At 34.3% G+C, this 21,143-nt stretch overlaps 1 protein-coding gene across 1 annotated transcript; it reads right to left on the reverse strand.

Moving 5' to 3' along the window:
* Positions 1-1,215: 1,215 nt before the first annotated feature.
* Positions 1,216-3,904, reverse strand: LOC125194913 (cytochrome P450 724B1-like). The gene is made up of 8 exons (XM_048093127.2): positions 3,446-3,904; positions 3,207-3,359; positions 2,294-2,530; positions 2,016-2,093; positions 1,859-1,937; positions 1,678-1,784; positions 1,476-1,594; positions 1,216-1,378 (listed from the first exon to the last, which is right to left on the reverse strand). The coding sequence occupies exons 1-8, from the start codon at positions 3,866-3,868 to the stop codon at positions 1,288-1,290; spliced, it is 1,287 nt and encodes a 428-aa protein (XP_047949084.2). The 5' UTR covers positions 3,869-3,904; the 3' UTR covers positions 1,216-1,287.
* Positions 3,905-21,143: the final 17,239 nt, after the last annotated feature.

A 21,143-nucleotide genomic window follows, 5' to 3' on the forward strand; every position in this document is an offset into this window, starting at 1 on the left:
TGACATATTCTTTAATTGTATGACTATCAAATAAATTGATAGTGAAATTAATCCCTAGAATTTTTAAACTCGTATTATAAAATTAATTTTGTAATTAATATTTTGTTATAATCTTTAGTGCATCAAATCAAAACATAATAGAGGTAATTTTATTATGGATGGTCGTTACATTCAACGCCCACCTATGCTCGTGACACATTTTTCAACTGTATTATTAATTACGTATTCAAAATATATGCTTACTAGATAATTAATTCTTCATTCATATAATTTTGACAATAGTCCAAACGACCATATAGTGACCTTTCTTTACATATTTCTCTGTGTGCTATATACTATACAGTAAATAATTAAAATCACAAGCTTAAAATTATATTCCAAATCATAAATATTAAAATAGTAGAAGAAAATGATATAAAATACAATGTAGATACGAGATCCAAATTAAAAATATTCTCCATCCGTCTCACTATAAGTGAGAAGTTTCATTTGAACACGATATTTAAGAAAATGATATTTATTGAATTAAGTAGAGATGATAGAGTATATAAGAAAAAAAAGTATGAGAGATGCAAACTGAATAAAGTAAGAAAGAGAATAAAATAAGATATGGAAATGGTGTTTATTGCTAACAAAGAAATCAATCACTTATAATGTGACAATCTAAAATGGAAAGTTGATCACTTATGGTGGGACGGATAAAGTATAAATTAGTTTTTGAATAAAAGAATAATTTAAATAAATTTATCAAAAATAAGTTTAAAAAAAATTGTTTAATAAATAAAAAATGTTAAGTATTGAAGGAAAGTTGAAAAATACAATATATTCTTTTTCACATTGAATTTTATTAATTTAATTTTAAATATTTTCAAATTTTTTATAATTTGTTCTTTTATCTTTTAACTCGTTTTCATTCATATTTGTTTTGTTAAAAATAAAAATAGCACGATATAAAATATTATTTTAAATTTCTCAATATAATATTTTTATTATAAAAAATATAATTTTTTTTAATATTTAGTTGAAAGCATTATAATCCCTTCCTTAATTAAGAGGGGGGGGGGGGGGGTTTATAATGTAAAGATAAAGTACAATTAAATTAGGTAAATTTCTTATTCCAAATGACAGAAAATGACAAATATATCATAACTTTATCACTACTCACTTCTTAAAACTCGTATGGGTTAAGGTGGGACCGGAGGTTGAACTATTGCTTCTTGTTCGATACGTATACAAAAGAAATAAAAATGTAGATTGGCATAAGCTAAATTAAAATAGTGCCTATAATTACTTGATTTGCTCCAATTCTAGAAGCAAGCCTCCTTTGAAATCCAAGTAAGGGCATGACATAGGTGCATCTTCTTCATTGATTTTCCACCTTGCAAAAATTAAACAGTTTGAATAGCTGAATATTGATATGGGATGTGTATTGAGTTAAGAAAAAGAATAATAGAGCATGTAATAAAGATATATACCTGAAATTAAGAATAAAATGGTGAAGGAAAAATGCAGTCTCCAATTTACCAAGTTCTGCCCCAGGGCAGATCCTGACTCCACCACCAAAAGGGGTCACTTTTCTGTTGGTTGTAGGGTCCTATGTATGCATTTTTTTTTATATTAAGAGAGCAAAACATAATAATCCTTTCATTAATATTGATTTGAAAAACATATACATACTGTCCATCTCCAAGGGTTAAACTCCAATGGGCTTTGATGGAGTTTGGGATCAAGATGTGTAGCTAACATAATTGGGAGGACTTGCCACCCTGCTGGAATTGTATATTCTGCATAAAATTTCATGATTTTAGAAGCCAATATCTCTATTTCTTATTATTAATCATGCAAGAATTAATTGAACCTTTGAATTTGACATCCTTGAGAGCTTTCCTATGCACAAACTTCACTAGATTTCCACAACGCAGAGCCTCATTTATCACCTGCATATTTCTCTCCATTTTTATATTTTAATAGATAGGCCATATAATCAAATGAAAAAAAATTGTAAGTATGCCCACATGAGAAGTAAACTCCATCTTTTTGTAGTCTTCCCAATTCAAAGACTCTCCATCCTTCCTCAAGGATTGATGTTCTTCCTGAATGAAGCCAAATGAATAAGTATGAAGATTAAATAATTCATTCTCCCTCCGTCCTACAAGAATATTCATTTTATAATTTTAAAAACTTTTTTTTTCTATCTCTCTTTTCTTTACTAATTGTGCATTAAAACACGTGTCTAACAAAAAATGTGTACTTTTGTGTGAGTATGGAACTAAAACTAACGAAAATTGCTAACCCGGAGCTTTTGAAGGGCAGATGGGGCCTTAGCTAGAAAGTAGACAACGAGGGCCATAAGGCCTGAGGTTGTTTCATAGCCAGCAAACAGAAGGTCCATCAAAACGCTCACTGTTTCTTCATCATTTAAATTATCCCTTTGCACTACTTCATCTAGGAAATCCCCTCTCGCATTTTTCATCATTTTTTCCCTCTTTTTTGTTGCATCTTTCAAAATTGATGTGATCCTCCTCCTTGCCTGCACACCTCCAAAACATTAATTAAATTGGAATTACATTGGTATTAGTATTATAAAGAATTGATTTTGAAGGAATTGAACATATCTCTAACCATTTACACCAAACTCAAATTCATTTTTAGTACATGTCACACGAAAAAATAGTTTTACTCCAACCATTTACAACAAATTCAAAGCTTACACCATTTTTGATATGCCTCACAAAATTTTTGAGGTAACACCAAATTTGGTGTTGTAAAAAAAAAAAACCAAAAAATGGTTTGGATTTGGTATATGTTGGAGAATTTTTATACACCAAAACTCATTTTTAGTGTATGATTGGAGAATAATTTAATTCGAAATCCTTTGTTCGGTAAAAATGATACCCATTTAGCGTGTGTATGTGTGTGCAGTGTGTGCAGTGTGAGTGTGCATGCAATGTGTGTTTTGTGTTTAGTATGTGTGCAGTGTGTAGTGTGTGAATGTGCCCAATTTTATGAATATTAAGAATTCCAATTATCTACCGTTGATATCGAATTCAAATTGTGGAATTGAGACTAATGTTGATATAGTATTCAAATTGTGGAATTGAGAGGAATATGAATTCTAAAATCAATTCCAAATCCAAATATTTTGGGTACCAAATATTAGATTTTGAATTGAACCCACAAATTCTAGTAGCTAGTATGAGATTTACCTTGAGAGCCTTTGAATAAGCAGTCCCGGGAAAATAAACAGGCAGAGAAACAAAGCCTTTCATGAAAGTCAAGAATTCTTCAAGTATATTTTCAGCTATAGGGTCATCAGGCTCAATACTCAATAGATTTTTTAACATAAGATAAAAAGTCAGCTGCACAAACCAAGCAGAGTTGTTAATAATCAATATAGTATCACACACATTAAACAATTTATACATGAATATATGTAGTTATGTACCTTCTTGGCTTCTTTGAAGAAGTGGAGTGGGGTGGAAAGGGATGTCCAAGAATGTATTAAGGAGAGGGAGAATGAATCGACATAGGATAAAAACTCGGGGCTCGACTTAGAGGCGTTGATGAAGCTAAGCGAGACGTTCCTCAGCTTCTTGTGGAGGCTGCCCGAGACAAGCATCATCGACAACTTGCCAAGGATGTCGTGGACCGGCTTGGGGTAGCTGCTTCCGAATAGCGTTTCTTCGTTTTGGAGAATAAACGCGTTTAGCTCGAGGTCACACGACACCACCGTGGGGCTTCCGAATAGGTGGGACCGGAAGACATTGCCATAGCTAGAGAATTGATCTTGCAAGAAGAAGCCAAGAGAGTTTGATTTATGAGATTTTAGAAAGCCAAGAGTTTCACCAATTAAAGGGAAATGCCACATGCTTCCATCAGGCAACCCTGACTTTGGCTTCTCTTTAAAAATCCACATCCCAAAAACCTTGCACATTAAAATCAAAACTATACCTAAAAACATACTCAAAATCACACCACCCATTTTTATGTTTATGCCACTCTTAATTACACCATCACATTGCTCTGCCTTTTTATACTTAAACATCCACCACGCTTAAATGCTTTTGATCCTTTAATTAAGTCCTATTTTTTGAAAAAATTCATTGATTTAAATTATGAGTTAATTATTGTAGTATTCCATCCGTCCCATAAAAGTATGTGCACTTTCCATTTTCGTCCGTCCCACAAAAATATGTGCATTCCATTTTTGAAAAGTTATACTCCCTCCGTTCCACAAAAAATGTCACACTTTCCTTTTTAGATTGTCCCACAAAAGATGTCACATTTTCTTTTTTGGAAAAAAGTTCTCTCTCACATGAATATAAAAATTATATTTTCTTTCTCCTTTTAACACACAAAACAAACCTCCTAAAATCCCGTGCCGTCCCACAAGTGTGACATCTTTTGTGGGATGGAGGGAGTATCATTTTAATAATATAGGTCCCACTATCCGCTAACACTTTTTTTACTACCATTCTCCTCCTCTCTCTTATTTTATCATATCATTCTTCTCATCTCTCTTATTTTACCAATTTTTTCTTAATTTTCGTGCCGTACCAACTGTACATTTTTTTTTGAAACGGAGGGAGTATTAAATAACATACATATATAATTATGTTACTATATTTAAGTTGTAGGGTGGAGTACGTACTACATTATTTTTCAAATAGATTTTTATTTCATCATATAATAGTTTAATATCATGAAAAATTGTTTGAAAGAAGAGAAGATAGGAGAAGATATTCATTAGAATCTTTACGTTGGTACTATATTGATACTCCAAAAATAGATTGATATTCCTAGAATATATTACTCTCTTCGTTCCGGCCAAGATGACACATTTCTTAGCCGGCATGAGATTTTAAGAATTATTGGTTAAACTATTTAATTAGAGAGATAAAAGGTAGGTGTAAGTATTAATATACAGAGAGGATGAAAGATAAATATTTTAATAGGAGTAAGAAAAAGTGGTTGAATGTATTAATTGGAGAGAGAAAGTTTCCAAAAAAAGAAATGTATCATCATAGTTGAGACAAACTAAAAAGAAAAACGTGTCATCTTAAGCGGGACGGATGGAGTAATACTTTTTTTTTACATGTATTCTGTAATATCCATTATAACTTTGGTGGAAGAATAATATAATGCGAAATTTGATAATCATTTTCTATTTTACTAGTATACTGTAAGTCAATGAAAGAGTGCAAATCTTATTTATATACGCAGCACTCGGTTCATGTGGCGCTCTAGATATGTTTGTTTATCATTCTTTTATATGAACTAATTTATTTAATCTGTATCTGTTTAGAATCTTAAACTTTGTTTGAGATATGAGAAAAATAATAATTTAATTTGTAGGTCAGCAATAAAGATTTTTCAATCTGAGGCTAGCAAAAACATATAATTGGACTCGTGTAGCGTGTAGGTTTCAACAACTTTCAACTATCCCTCCGTCCACGAATAAGAGTCCTATTTTTTCATTTTGGTCCGTCAACAAATAAGAGTTCCAGTTCATAATTACCATAGATGGTAAAGAGACTTCACATTCCACTAACTCATTCCACTCACATATTATTTAAAACTAATATATACAAGTGAGATCTCTATTCCACTAACTTTCTTCCACCCATTTTTCTTAGCATTTCTTAAAACCCGCTGCATTTTTCTTAGCATTTCTTAATCGTGAACGAAGGGAGTATAATTCCACTAACTAAAAACTAAAATCTAAAACAAGAATTGAAGTAAACGATTGTTGAGCCTTATGCAATTAATGTTTGAGAAAAGATAAATTGTATGCGCATAATACTTTTTAAATTTAATGACTAACTATTTGTAGTATATAAACTTTAATATTTTTAGCATTACCATTTTTAGGAATAAAAAACACAAACATTATACTCTGTTGGTTATTTTCTGCGGAAGATCAACCACCAAATCTGACTAATGTACGTACTATTTTTATTCTACTTGGCATAACCAAATCAACATGGCTTTCTAAGTGGTTTTTATTCTACTAATCACGAACATGAAAGTGATCTAAAATATCATAAACGTTTCATGAGTGTTCACATTGAATACGTTTTTGCCGAGAATATCTTATTTGGGTCGGTTTGGAAATTACAAATGGAATGTAAAGTTTAAGAAAATTTAGATAAATTTGAAGTTTACGGGAAAACTAAATTAGACCAAATTTTATGATTTTAGACACAAATATTCATTTTTATTTTAATTTACTTTTAAAGATAAATAGTTTTATACTAAGAAAATATTAGCCATTATCTCTTCCTTAATTAATATAGAGGATGATTATAGAATTGTTTAATCATAAAATAGTTTGATGCGAATATTTTCAACAATTTATAATTAAAAGTATACTACTCCCTCCGTCCCGCTTTAGCAGTCCCATTGACTTTTCTGCACTCATTTTGTAAAAATGATAATAAATAGTTAAAGTGGAGAAATAATAAAGTAAAAAAGAGAATAATGTAGATAAGACTCTTCTCTATATTATTCTCTTTTTTACTTTATTATTTCTCCACTTTAACTATTTATTATCATTTTTACAAAACGAGTGCAGAAAAGTCAATGAGACTGCTAAAGCGGGACGGAGGGAGTAATAAAATCATTTTTTCAGTTTTGATTTAGCTATTAAGTAGTACTATCAATGTAACGTTCTAATAGAATGATTTATTTTTCCTGATTCTTAGATATTTATATTAAAGGACATTATCATTTCCACATTAATTATAGAAAAGTAAATGTTTAATACTAAATTATTTAATAATTACAAATTTACATTAAATGCGAATTACCTAAAATGACAAATTGTATATTCATAGCCTAATTTCTTAATATTAAATCCATTCAATCCCATACCGAATAATGTTTTCTTTTGTATCCCAATTACTGATATGTACGTAACTAACCAAAACAAACACAACCATGTCTATTTTATGGATGTCAATTAATGAAGCATCGATGTAATATACGTTGATAACAGAAAATTCTTTTTGTATAGCGAAGCATTATCATGAAGTTGTGTATATAGAAACACTATTTTCGTGAAAATCAATCTTCAACGTCCGTTTAGTGAACAATTTTGACGTGGAATATACGTGACCCATCCCATTATAGTATTATATAGTCAAAATTAAGACGTGAAAACAAAATATAGGTTGCAACTTAAATAAATCTCGGCACCAATCACATATCTGCAAATTCCACATCGAAAAGATCTTCCCCTTTCTTCCAAACTTGAGATACCATGCCAAAAAGTTTCCCTTTAAATATTTAAATCTCTCACAAAAAAGGGCCGATTCTGTTTTTTATGCCAACGATTTTGTAATTTGGTCAAATGATGTAATTAGTGATAATTAATCGTATGTCTAATACTAATTGGAACTATTCAATGTTGGGCCAACTTTGATTCGGAATATCCCTCTATTTCAGGATAAAAGCCCTAACCTTGTTTTATTTATTTCCTAATTTAGATAAGTAAGACATTCTTTCACTATTATAAACATTTTAATGGTACCGTCTTATTGGTCTTGATATCTTTAACTAATACTCCATATTTGTATATGGATGAATAATTAAGGTTTGTCGTTAAACATGAATAATTAAGGTACCGTCTTATAAACATTTTAATGGTACCGGCCCCTAAAGGGAAGCAAATTTGCAGAAATTTGAGTCTAAATTAATCCATAACCTTTTAAAGCATATGATCATGCAAGAGTTTAAAAGTTTTTCCTCTATGATGTTGATGATTATTGTAATAAACCGACCGCCAAGGTTGGCTTCAATTCTTTGCAAGTATTTTGGCTTTTCGCCTCTAAAATAATTTTGTTTTTGCATGAACTAATCGAGTGTTAAGAGTTTTATGCATTTTGAAATATCTTTTCAAGTTCTTATACACTCTGGTATTTTTAGTCAATGAAAAGGAATAGTCCCTTCTTATGTTATTAGGAGTACCGATTTTCCATTTTAATCTATTTACGATTAAAAGTCTCGGTTCATATTTATTATAAATGGTATGTAGATCTCACATTTCACTGTTTTTTTACCCACTTTCTTTTATATTTCTTAATGTTGGACGAATGGATTATTCAATGTGTTATGTTTATAGATTTATAAGATATTATTATTGTATATAAATACATAAGAAACAAACATGTGTAACTCTTTTGCGTAGTAGACTAGTTGTTAGTGTCGTTCATACTAGGTAACACAATTAGTTTTTTGTAGAAGATAAATAGTACTCCCTCCGTCCGGCATTATGAGTCCAGGTTAGACATTTGCATAAAAAGTGAAATTAAAATATTATAAAATAAACACTAAAAAGCACAAGTAAAAACACATCCAAACAATAAAGCAAATAATAATGCAAATGGATCCCACATTCCATTATCACACACTCCAATTATTACACACTCAAACATTTTTTAAAATCCGCACCCAACTCAACCGGGACTCTTAATGCCGGACGGAGGGAGTAGTACTACATTTGTTCCCTCATAGCTGAGTAACGTTTATTTTGCACCCGTTTTGGAAAAATCATAATAAATAGTTAACGTGGAGAAATAGTAAAGGAAGAGAGAGAATAATGTAGAGAACTCTCTTAATTTACTCTTTCTCCACTTTAACTATGTATTATGATTTTTCTAAAACGAGTGTAAAAAAGAAGCGACTCAGCTATGAAGAATGGTGGGAGTATTTCACAACCTACATAATATTTAGCTACTTTTCGTGAAAAGTTGTAGTGTCATCGCGTATGTTTCCTTACCTTAAAAAACAAATGACACTAGCTAAGTCTGACTTGATAATATCCCGAAAAGGTGTTTTGAATGGAGTTTAGTTATTAAAAAACTAGTCAATTAAAATTTATTCCATGAATAACAAATAAAGATTTAGAATTAGACAACTCTTGGAAAAAAAATATTAATTAATTAAATCAATAACAAATTTTAATTAATTAATGGATATTTATATCTTAAGCACGAGAAATAATTAAATTAAAGAGGTAACTCAGAATTATTATAATTTCAAATTTGAATGGACAATTAACATTATTTTACTATAGTGATTTATAATAATATTCTATTTAGACTTAAATTAAAGCTTAATTTAATTAATTAAAAGCGTACAAACCTCCGTAACTTCATGATTTAACCTAACATGACTTCAAAAAATAGATGAATAAATTAGAGATAGAGTGTATAAGTGATAGGGTTTAACCTATCAAATTGATAGGAATTCATATGAAATTATATGAAAAAGAGATTAGAGAGGGTGGAACTAGCGTGACTTTGAGAGATTTTGAGAGAACTGGCGGTTTCTCCAAGAGGAATAACCGAAAGAGAGAACGAGATTAATAATTTAATTTTTCATTCTGCTTGATAATAATAAAAGACTCCACACATAAAATATGTGTGGTACAAAAAGATCTCCTGACTAGGAAAGCAAATCAAAAGCATATCAAATCCTAACCACTATGGAAAGTAAATAAAATCATAATAACTAAATAATACTAAAACATAAATAAACTAAATAAATATACGGAGAGAATATCAGCTCCCTTTCGGAATGGAATATCAGGTCCCTATCAACTCCCCCATTGTTGAAAACCACCTTGCCCTTAAGGTGAAAGTCAGAAAAATAACCTTCCATCTCGTTGGCGTCATCTTTGTTTGGATCTTCGCCTGCAAACAAAATTGTATCGTTTGGGTTCGCAACGAGTGATGGACAAACCTCCTGTGGACATGAGATCTCTTCCGCGACTTCAGTGACATACCCAATGATGACAATAGTGATTTTTGGGCTAGGAGATTTTGGAGGAAATTTGGTTTCCACCAAATCCATTGGCTCATCTAGCTTTTCAGACTATTCATCATCATTTTTTACCGTCTCTTCGATGAAGGGATCAGACTTGACATTTATTGTTGGCTCATCATCGTTTTTTGTGACAGGCTCAAAAGAATCAGATGTGGCCTCCTTTTTAGCCATGGCCTCTTTTTTAGCTAAATATGCAACTGCTTCCGTAATTTTGTTGAGAAGTTTATTCGTATCGGCTAAGTAAATGACATCCTCATCAAAATTATGATAAACAACATCCATAAATTCTTGCCATGAGCACATAGGGTTCGAGCATCGATACTCGTGGAGCCATACGGATGTTGGATGGTCAAAAAATAACCTCACAAAAAATAGACGATCAGCATCAGAAAACAAGTGATAGTCAAAATATTCTTGAATATCCAAAATCCATCTCACAGGGTTAACACCAGAAAACCGAGGAGGGGAGTCTGGAGGAGAGTTTGACAGCAAGACGGACATGATGGTATCATTAGGAGGATGAGAACCTAATGAAAGCACCAATTTGATAGGGTTTAACCTATCAAATTGATAAGAATTAATATGGGATTAATTCCTATCTGGAGAAATTATATGAAAAGAGATTAGAGTGGGTGGAAACTAGCGTGACTTTGACAGATTTTGAGAGAACTGGTGGTTTCTCCAAGAGGAAGAACCGAAGGAGAGAACGAGATTAATAATTTAATTCTTCATTCTGCTTAATAATAATAAAGACTCCACACATATTTATAAAATATGTGTAGTACAAAAAGATCTCCTGACTAGGAAAGCAAATCAAAAGCAAATCAAATCCTAACCACCATGGAAAGTAAATAAAATCATAATAACTAAATAATACTAAAACATAAATAAACTAAATAAATATACAGAGAGAATATCAACTCCCGTCCGAAATAAAATAGAATATCAGGTCCCTATCAATAAGTTTCATTCTTAGAAATTCATCTCATTCTTTGAAATTTACATCGCCTCTCATAGAGTGAGATCGAATTTATTGTCCTACTCTAGTACTCCCTTCGTCCCGGCTAAGGTGAGTGTAAGTATTAAAAAGAGAGAAAAAGGGAGTGAAATATTTAATTGGGGAGAGAAAAAAAGTGGTTGTTTGTATTAATTGAAGAGAGAGTTAATAAAAATAGAAATTTGTCATCCTGGTTGAGATAACTAAAAAGAAAAGTATGTCATCTTAAGTGGGATGGAATGAGTACTAGAAATTATGTCATTTGTCTATTTGAGACCTAGATAATTTTATAAGCTTAGTTCTCTCTAAGATCAAAATAAAAGTTTGAAAAGGAGTCAGAAGATATGCGGTTGAGTTCTGAAGATCATCACATGGAGAAATAGCAAGCAACTTTGACTCTTTGGAGAATCTTGAAAGTATAACTTTCCCACCGTAGAGTTCGTGTTTTATTTTTTACAACGCCAGTTATGTGAATTATTTGACGTTCCTAGTATGTAATATGTGTTAGCACAAATAATTTCGGTCAAAATAATCACCTATACAAATCATATGTGATGCTCCGCTTTTTTTCATCTTTTTATTTAAAATTTGACCGTGAGTGAATGCTGAACGATTCATATATGTTGTTCTTGTTTTGTTTAGGAAATCAATATATACATTTTTTTTTATGATTGACAAATGTTATGAAATGTTTTATAAGTAATCGAGGAATGAAATGTGTTTTATAAATGTGAGAATGGAATTTATAAATTATAGTATTTGGAATAACACAAAGATACTAAGTACAAATGGTTAAGTAAAATTAGTACTCCCTCCGTTCCCCAAAATCTGTCCCAATTTGATCTGGCACGGGTTTTAAAAAATTGTTTGACTTTGTATTAAATGAAGGTGTGTAATGGAATAAGGGTCACATATTGAGGAGATATAGGGTGTATTCAATGTCTATTTTTGGTAAGATTCTAAATAGGACAAAGTTTGTGGGATAGACGAAAATGGTAAAATGGAACAAACTTTGGGGGACGGAGGGAGTATTTCTTTTTATAGAGTTAAGGAGTTTAAAGTCTAAGGACATGCTTGGTATGATGGAATTAAATGAGGGCAGAATGGAATGGAGGTTGGAATGGAATGAAGATAAGAATGAAATGTCAATTTCCTTGGATTTTCTTTGCATTTTCATCCATCCATTCATTCATTTCATCACACCAAGCAAATGAATAGAATAGAAGTAGAAATCACATTCCATTCCATCATACCAATAAACCCCTAAGAATTTAAACACAATTTTCGGTCCTAGTAACAATAGAAGAAAGGACAAGCCCTTCTCTTCCAGCCCACTTCATATTCGAAGCCTACTTTGGTTGAGCTCATTTCAGCTATTTCCAGCAAAAGTCAGATAACTATTCAATATTGATTTCTCAAAATCTGTCATATACTCATGTTTGATAAGATAGATAATTCATTTAGGGACGTTGGTTCTATAAATAAAAATGTCTTCATAGAATTTCATCTACGTATCTATCCTATTAAAATACTCAATAAATTTAAATCCCCAAGATGTACATATACTCTACCATTGGAGCAGGAGAACTTCACAAGTTTCACCACGACTTCCGCCCAAAAGTGAAACTTGTGTACAAACTTGACTGTTTCACCACCATTCAATTATTTGTTGTGGGCCACTTCTAATTACTTTTTATGGGCAACGATTTTAACAAAAAGGAGTGGGCTAGGAAATTCTTTTACTAGTTCTTTGGCTCATTAATGTAATCAAAGGAATATTGTGATTTGCTTAAGTTTTGATTATTTCTTTTGGGCCGCAATGTGTTTAAATGTTGGGCTGTTATGCCCATTTTAAAAAAAGAAATGGACTAATTCCAAGTGCATGGGTATTAATGAGAAGTGGACCTGATTTAAAGTATGATGAACTAGAATTAATTAGTTTATCGATTAACGAACTAAATTAATTAAATTCCCAGATAAAGCTACGGACAACGCACAACGATCGCTGGCCAAGGTGCAGCAGCCCACTGCGAAAACACGGCGCACGATTTGGCCTCCTTTCTCTCCAAAATTTACCAAATTTAGCCACCTTTTACCTTATTCTCATCGGACTCGTACAAATTCATGATCTAGCCCAACATGACTTCAAAAAATAGATGAATAAGTTAGAGACAGAGTATATAAGTCTTATTCTTTGAAATTTCCATCCTCTCTCATCAGGGGGCGGACCTAGCACTGGCAAGCCGCCGCTCCAGCGGGGGCTTGGCCAGTGTCGGACCCAGTACGAGCAGTATCTCCTCTCTGACCGCCATAGGCGCTCTGCAACTGTGCTATGTGAGAAAATCTGATATGGGGAAGAAGATGGTCTTACTGGGCTACTAGTTATATATTACTCCGTATGTTGGGCTTGGGTCATTAGGGTTGTTATTGGAACGGAAGCCCAAATTTCTAAATACTCCCTCCATTCGCGAATAGGAGTCTCGTTTTTCCATTTTAGTCCGTCCGTGAATAGGAGTCCTGATTCACTTTTACCATAAATGGTAATAGGGTCCCACCTTCCACTAACTCATTCCACTCACATTTCATTTAAAACTAATATATACAAGTGTGACCTCTATTTCACTAACTTTTTTCCACCCACTTTTCTTAACATTTTTTAAAACTTGTATCGTCCATGAATGTTACTCCTAATGGCGGACGGAGGGAGTATCTAATAAATTACTATGTACTCCTATAAATATAACCGCTTCAAATTATTAAGAGGGTGCAATAATAAATTTATCGCATTCCAAGTTTCCACGCACCATTTTTGGTGTTAATATTTTTGTGATCTTCTTAATATTATCGTGTAAATTTTTAGGATAATCTCTTTTTTGGCATCTTCATCTAATTTTGAATATTATGAATATTTATATGCTTCTTTTTATATCAGTATATAATTATATGTCAAATATGTAATTTTTGAGACAATTACCGAATTACTTCCTTTTCACTATGAAAAATATTGGTGGTGAAGTTCCTCTCTCATGTATATTAGAAGAACATATAGAAAATTGCCACCGTCCAAGTGTCCCAAATATTAGTGAAATAATTTATAAAAAAAAATTGATAACGAGATTATTCTTTAGATCATGGTGATTTGTCTGATACAATTACATTTAGCATCTCCTAAAAATTATAAAAAATTATATATAAAAAAAAGTTAAATATTTTAATATTATTTTATTTAAAATTCAGCACCGACTTTCTTTAACTTCTAGTTCCATCCCTACCTGTCATACCATGATATCGAATTTTATTGTCCTACTCTAGTACTAGAAATTATGTTATTTGTCTATTTTGATACCTAGACAATTTTATAAGCTTAGTTCTCTATAGGATCAAAATCAAAGTTTGAAAAAGAGTCGGAAGATATGCGGTTGAATTCTGAAGATTATCATATTGAGAAATAGCAAGCAATTTTGATTCTTTCGAGAGTCTTAAAGGTATAACTTTCCCACCGTAGAATTCGCTTTTTATTTTTTACAACGTCAGTTACGTGGATTACTTGACGTTCCTAGTATGCAATGTGTCATAGCATAAATAATTTTCGTCAAAATAATCACCTATACAAATCATATGTGATGCTCCGCTATTTTTCATCTTTTTATTTAAAACTTGACTATGAGTGAAATGCCGAACGATTAAATCTTATGTTGTCCTAGTTTTGTTTAGGAAATCAGTATATATAAATTTTTTTTATGATCAACAAATGTTATGAAATCGTATTTCATAAGTAATCGAGGATTATAAATATGAGAATGGAATTTATGAATTATAGTATTTGGAATTGTTGAATATTGGACTCCTTGCTTTGGGCTTCTAATATTAATTGGTTGGGTTGCTCTTTTGCTGAGCCCATATAATTAATTGTTGGCCTAAATTAAGTCTGGCCCGTTTTCTTGCCAGAGCTGCTGGATGCGCGCCACCTGGCAACTCCACGCAGATCCTGCATCACTACCGTTGGATGGGTGTTGTGTTTGTTAAGTGAGAGTGAGTCTCTGGACTCCACTCATTCGATTAACAAACTCTCTCTCTCTCTCTCTCTTCAGAAACTACCGCCTTTCTCTCTTCATTCTCTCTAACCGGAGTTATAGGCAACTTCTTCGGTTTCCTTCTCAGATCTAGGGTTTGGTCTTTTGTCTGTGACCCCAATCCCGAAGTGCTTGGAGTCTTTTTAGGGTTCTTGTGTTCTTGGTGTTGGGGCTACCGCAGCGGAAGACACGGAAAAGAAACAGGTCCTTAACGGATCTATTTAGGTGATTATGCATTCGATTCCAATTTCATGCAATAAACATAGATCTATAGATCACACATCAAATATTCACATAAACATGCATATTCGACGTGAATTAAATGTTACCTCATAATTCGACATCGGATTGACGTTGCTTGCTGCACCTCCGGGCGATCCCTGGTTTACCGACCATGTATCTTCCGATCTATTCCCTTGTCCTTGATAATTCATCCGTGTGGGCAGATCTTGAATAATCAACAATAGCTTTGGTGAGATTTAGGAAGAACACCACACAAAACAATCTATCTTGATTCAATTCTATGGATTAGAATGAACAAGACAAGGCTAAACCAAAACCCTAGATCTCCTTGTTCTATGGCTCGAAAATCGAGGCAAGAAGGGGAGCGAGAGAGGCTGAGTGATCGGCGGCTAGGGTTAGGGTTTTTGGTTGTGAATTGTGTCAATTGTGTATTTTTGGATTTCCACATCTCACGACTATTTATAAAAGACTTATTGGGCTAGAATGGGGATCCATGGAATGAAATAGATGTTGGGCTCACCCATTAGATAAATATCTAATTAAATCAAATGACCCATGATTTAATATATTATCAATGGAATATTATTTTGTTCCACTATAGAATAATATTGCACTCCCATCTAAATCACCAAATTACAAATAACTTGGGTCCATTTTATTTTATAATATTTCCCGCGTTTAAGATTATCTTGATCCGTCAATTTAATTCTTTTGTCTGCTATGTGACTAGATTTAAATTAATTCTCCAAAGAGTTTTATTAGTTTGAAACTTTATTTATTATTCGTGGAATAAATTCCAACTGCGCAGTTTTCTGAATAATAAATTCCTTTTCCAAACACCTCTTGGGGATCACCCCTTAGGGATTTAATCATACCACACTGGACACGCGAATTCTATGAAATAATATTCCAATACCTTCATCTTATTCAATTACTACTACCCAAGATATCATGAACTTGAGTTACATACAAACTCTCACATATTGATAAGTCAAAGTGGAAACAATATTGATATTAATTCCATAGACTAGAAAATACTAAAATTTCTGAAATATATTCTTACAGTAGATAGCAATAAAGAATACATTTCATATTAGATCCTTTCAGTGCTTTATCACACCGGTGTTACTATTCCCGTCTTAGGTAAGAGAGAATTATCACAAACACCGCAACCGTACCAATAGGTAGCCAAAGCCTGTTTAGGTTGTGAATACATTTTTCTTCTTACTAGATCTGACCATGTCCCCTACTGGAAAACTTTATGAGGAGATTCATCGAATTTCCCTACTTGACCTTCTTAGTAAAAAGCCTTAGAATTGTTTATCATATTTCAATAATAAACCATCATATTATATTATTTATTCTCATAATTAGGTAAACAAGTGGACGTGGCGTTTCTTGTATAAATGCACAAGCTGACTGTACAAAGGCATGTACGCTCGAAGCATCTTTTAGTATACAAACCCCATCCTAAGCATCTATTAGGATTTACTTGGATAGAATTAATCCATCCTTATCCTAAAATTAATGTCTAGGTGTATATCATAAAAGATTAGCTAAGTCTCAATTTAAAATTGCCAGTTTAATATATAAATCTGCATTTATCCAATCAAGACAAAATCCATTTAAAACACACCAATTAAATTCGAGAATTAAAATTCTCATAGCTTTCATAAAATCACATGACAAGAAATATCTTATTACATCTTTAATTCATATTGATGTTTTTCTAGATGATATAAAATTCACCTTCATAAAGATTAAAGAAAAAATTCAACTTAAATAAATAATTAAGGATTTTAATAGCAAAATTAATGCTATATGAATTTCTCACATCTTTAAAATAATTCGATGTTATCTAGATGAAACAAAATCATCTTCATCAAAATTAAAGATAGAATTCAAATTTTAAAATCCAATTGAATTCCAATTAAAATCCAATTAATCATTTAAAACTTTAATAATTTAAGATTTTGGTAGTATGTTAATGCCAAATGAATTTTTCACTTCTTTAATTAAACTGACGTTATCTAGATGAAACAAAGTTCACCTTACATCAAATTAAAGACAAAATTCAAATTAGGAATTAGATTCCAATTAAAATCCATCCAATTATTATACATGTAATTTTTGAAAAGTTTGAAGGTTTAAAACAATTGAAAAACTTATGTCTTTTCCTTAGGTATATTTCTATGAAATAATTCCATAATACACCAATTAAAATTAAGACAATTTCAATTAAACCTTAAAATAAAACATGAAAGCATACATCGAGAATACTCTTTAAAATTCCATCCCATTATGGAAAAGCCAAAAAATTAGATCAAACAAATATGGAATTTTCTTATGCTAATTATCATGATATTATCTAGATGGAAAGAATCCATCAAAATCAACTAATTAACAAATTAAATTAATTATTGAGCTAATTATTCCAATTGGCAATTTTTAAAGGAGACAACAAAATCTCTTTAAAATAGAATCTTGATTAAACAAATAGTTCATTTTAATTTACCACAAGTTATCGAATTTAATCTAGGTTTAGGATTTTAACCACAAGTTATCTTCAATTTTTAGGCATTTGTCCCCACAAGATTAAGATCAATTCAATAGGTTGTACTCCTCCAAATAGGCACTTTCCCTTCCTTTACCTAGCCAATCTGTCAGTTTGTCAAGATAGCTTTCTACTTACCCGATTGTTGGATTCTCTCGATTACTCATTCTTCACCAGGGATGTTAGGATCGATTCTCTCTTAAGTTAATGCTACACCACTGAAGCGTCGGGTTATGAGAGTTCCTCCATCCTGGGTCAGGCTATTGTCATTCCTGCTTTCTAGACCATTTCCCCCTGGACTTCGTCCAGCTTATTCCTCCTCTTTTATATATATTTTTCTCTCTTTTCTCTTTTTTTCTCCTTTTTTTTTTTTTGTTTCTTCTTCTTTTGGACTTCGTCCAGCTTATTCCTCCATTTCTCCTTCCTTCTGGACTTCGTTCAGCTTATAACGCCTTACCCTGGACTTCGTCCAGCTTATACCTTCATAACCCAATTCCCAATTTTTTCTCCTTCACAGCTCTTCTCCCTAAGCATTCAGTGGTGGCCCTTAAACATGTGTTAGCTCGAAATTATTTAAGGCTTATAACTCACTATATAGTAGGGCTTCACAACTAAGTAAGTAGAGGCATCCTCCATCGTTCTTGCTTCATTCAAATTAACTAGGCTTATTTAAGGAAAAAACTTCTAAGTTGAAATGCCTCCTATCTTCAATTACTTTTACTAAGGGAATCATGCCGTATTATATCTACTGGCTCATGCGACAACACTTAAGACTTACAGACTCTTAACATGCAAACAAAGGTAATGCATTGACTCCTCTCCCCCTCCCACTTCACTCAAGCTTGTCCCCAAGCCATCGTCGTGAAGGGGGGAACAGAGAGATCAATGCGAAATAACAAAACAGATTATATAAACACAAACTTCTCACACTTAGACCAAGCAATGGGCTAAGTGGAAGAAGAAACACAATAAACAGAAAACACAAGAACAAACACAACAAACAGAAAATACAAACTTCTCACACTTAGACCACGCAGTGGGCTAAGTGGGAGAAGATACAACAAATATTAAACACGTATATAACAGGAATAAAAAAAAAAAAAAACTAAAAGAACGAAAAATAAAAGTTACTTGGTCAAGAGATGATGGGTCACTTCTGGGGCTGGCTCCCTCGAGAGCCAGACTGGGGTGGGATTCCGGGTCGGGTCACTTTGATTTTCTTCTTTGCTGGCTGCTCCAGCTCTTCTTCCTCCTGTGTTGCTTGTTCAGGTACTGGCTTTCTCACGATAGACTTTGGTTTTGGTGGGGCTGGAACTTGCATGGGAACGGTCGGGGAGATCAACTGCTTGAGCGATTGCTGCGACTACCTGACGGAGGGACTGCTCTGAGTGGGCTGCCTGACTTCACTGCTGGACCTAGGAGTTGTCCTCGACTGGGTCAAGGGGAGCGTCTGCTGCAACCACTTTAACATCTTCAATGAAAGCTCCACCGCTTCCGTCATTCGCTCATTCTGTTTGGCGCACTTCACCGCCAAATCAGCAATGTTGCCCCTCAGGGTCTGTACTTCCTCCCGATTCCCTATCAATTCCTTCCTTATCCCACCGAGCTCCTTGATCATTTCTTTCTTCATCAACTGCATTTCTTTCTTCACGTCCTGGACTTCCTTGCGTAGCTCTTCAAACTCCTCACTTGGCATGGCTTCCTCGGCTTCCTCCGGCTCTGCCTTCACCTTGTCTCCCAACGAATAGAAGAGAGTCTTGGTGCCTTGAGTCTGCAGCAACCCCTTGTTGAAGAAATAATCAACACTAAACACCTCTGGGGGTTCGCACATGACTACCAGCGGAGCGGCCTTGGCAATTCTCATTTCTATGTTTCTCTGAAGGTAAGCGCCGATGAGGTGGCAGGTGTACATATGACGCCCCGGGTTACTCGTCATTTGGTGGCACGCCTGCGCCAGCCAATATCCGAGGTGCACCTTAACACCTTTCGCCATGCACCATGTGAAGTAGAGGTCGGTAGTGGTGAGAGCTGAATTTGCGCTGCCCATCAAATTATAGCTGACAAATGTTTGAGCAAAGCGGAGAACCCGGTCTTCAATGTGGGAGGCCTTGGAGTAGCTGGACTTAAACGCCCCCGACTCAGGGTGCGTGACCAGTTCCCTTGCCGTCTGGACTTTGAAACCAGGCGTGTTCTTTGGCATTCAAACCATCCTGTCATTCCATGCCCCCTCTTCATCTTCGGCCTGGGTAAACAACCCCATCCTCAGAGACCACTCCCTAATGCTCAACTCATATTCCTGATTGAAAAGCCTGAACGTAATAGAATCCGCATCGAGGTCAGTGGTATTCTTTAAACGAAAAGTGGAGAAAAACTCCCTTGCTAAATCCACTGGTACCCTCTCCTGGCTGTGCTGCAACAGCCACTCAAACCCTATCGCTCGGATACATGCGCGGAATTCTTTGTCACATGCAATCATTTTGAGCTCCCTCGAGCTGTACTGCTTTCCTGACTTGGCCATCTTCCCGGCGCTACACCTCTCCTTGTACACCGCGATCCTCTTTTGGTCATCGAACTGCCTCATCTCCTCTAGCAATTCTTTAGTCAGCCAGATTACCGGTCGTCCTGGAATCAGCTCCTCTTCAGCTTCATCAGAGTTATAGCTGGGTTCAGGGATGGGCTCGTCTTGTTCCTCGACAGAGGGTTCCTCGGTTGCAGGGGAAAGGGTCTCCTTGACCTCCTGGACGGAGGGAGCTTTCCTACACCGGGTGGATGAGGTCGCCGCCGCTTTTCCTTTCCTTGCCTTTTCCTTGGCCAAGCGGTGCTCCTCTGCCTCTGTTGCGTTAGGCACTAAGTCATCGACTTCATCGAGGAGGCTCCTCCTGGTGCGCCTCCTTTCTGCCCTCTCATCCACCTTGGGCACATCTTCTTCCTGGTCATCAACCAGGTCCACGATCAGTTTCAGCCCTTCCGCGGGCTCCGGTACTTCAGTTGTAGGTAGTTCTGATTCCTCTAAAAGCTTTCTGGGGTTTCCCCCTCACCAACCAACATTGGGGTTGCCCCCTCGATATAAATGGGGTTCTCTCCCCTGACATCTCCTGGGGTTGCCCCCTCTTCCACGAACTCAGGGGTCGCACCCCTGAAATCAACCGGGGTCTCATTGGGGATAATTGGAGAGCGAAATTAGAGAGAAGGGAGAGCGAATCAATTTTTTTGTCGAATTGGGGATAATTGGAGAGAGAAGGACGACGGTTGCCTTTCTGGTGAAAAGGTGGTGCGGTTGCAGGCATGATGTAAGCAACCGTACAACTTCCATAATTATCGGCCAGAATTTGAATTTCAAAATATCTTTTCCCTCCTCGACTCCTTCCTCCAATCTTCCCTTGACTTCATCCCTCAGGTTCTTCTTTAGCTAATTCCCTCGACCATGTCCTACAAAAACAAAGAAATG

The sequence above is a fragment of the Salvia hispanica genome, chromosome 4 (genome assembly GCF_029641045.1).
Source record: "Salvia hispanica isolate PSC_SH4W2 chromosome 4, Shi_PSC_v1, whole genome shotgun sequence".
Taxonomy (NCBI): Eukaryota; Viridiplantae; Streptophyta; class Magnoliopsida; order Lamiales; family Lamiaceae; genus Salvia; species Salvia hispanica.

Excerpts from the sequence above, each read along its gene's own strand:
- LOC125194913 (XM_048093127.2), bottom strand. The coding sequence starts at position 3,868 with ATGTGGCATTTCCCTTTAATTGGTGAAACTCTTGGCTTTCTAAAATCT. Across the intron at positions 2,094-2,293 it reads CTGCCCTTCAAAAGCTCCGG|GAAGAACATCAATCCTTGAG; the intron begins GTTAGCAATTTT and ends GGCTTCATTCAG. Across the intron at positions 1,938-2,015 it reads AGATGGAGTTTACTTCTCAT|GTGATAAATGAGGCTCTGCG; the intron begins GTGGGCATACTT and ends AGAAATATGCAG.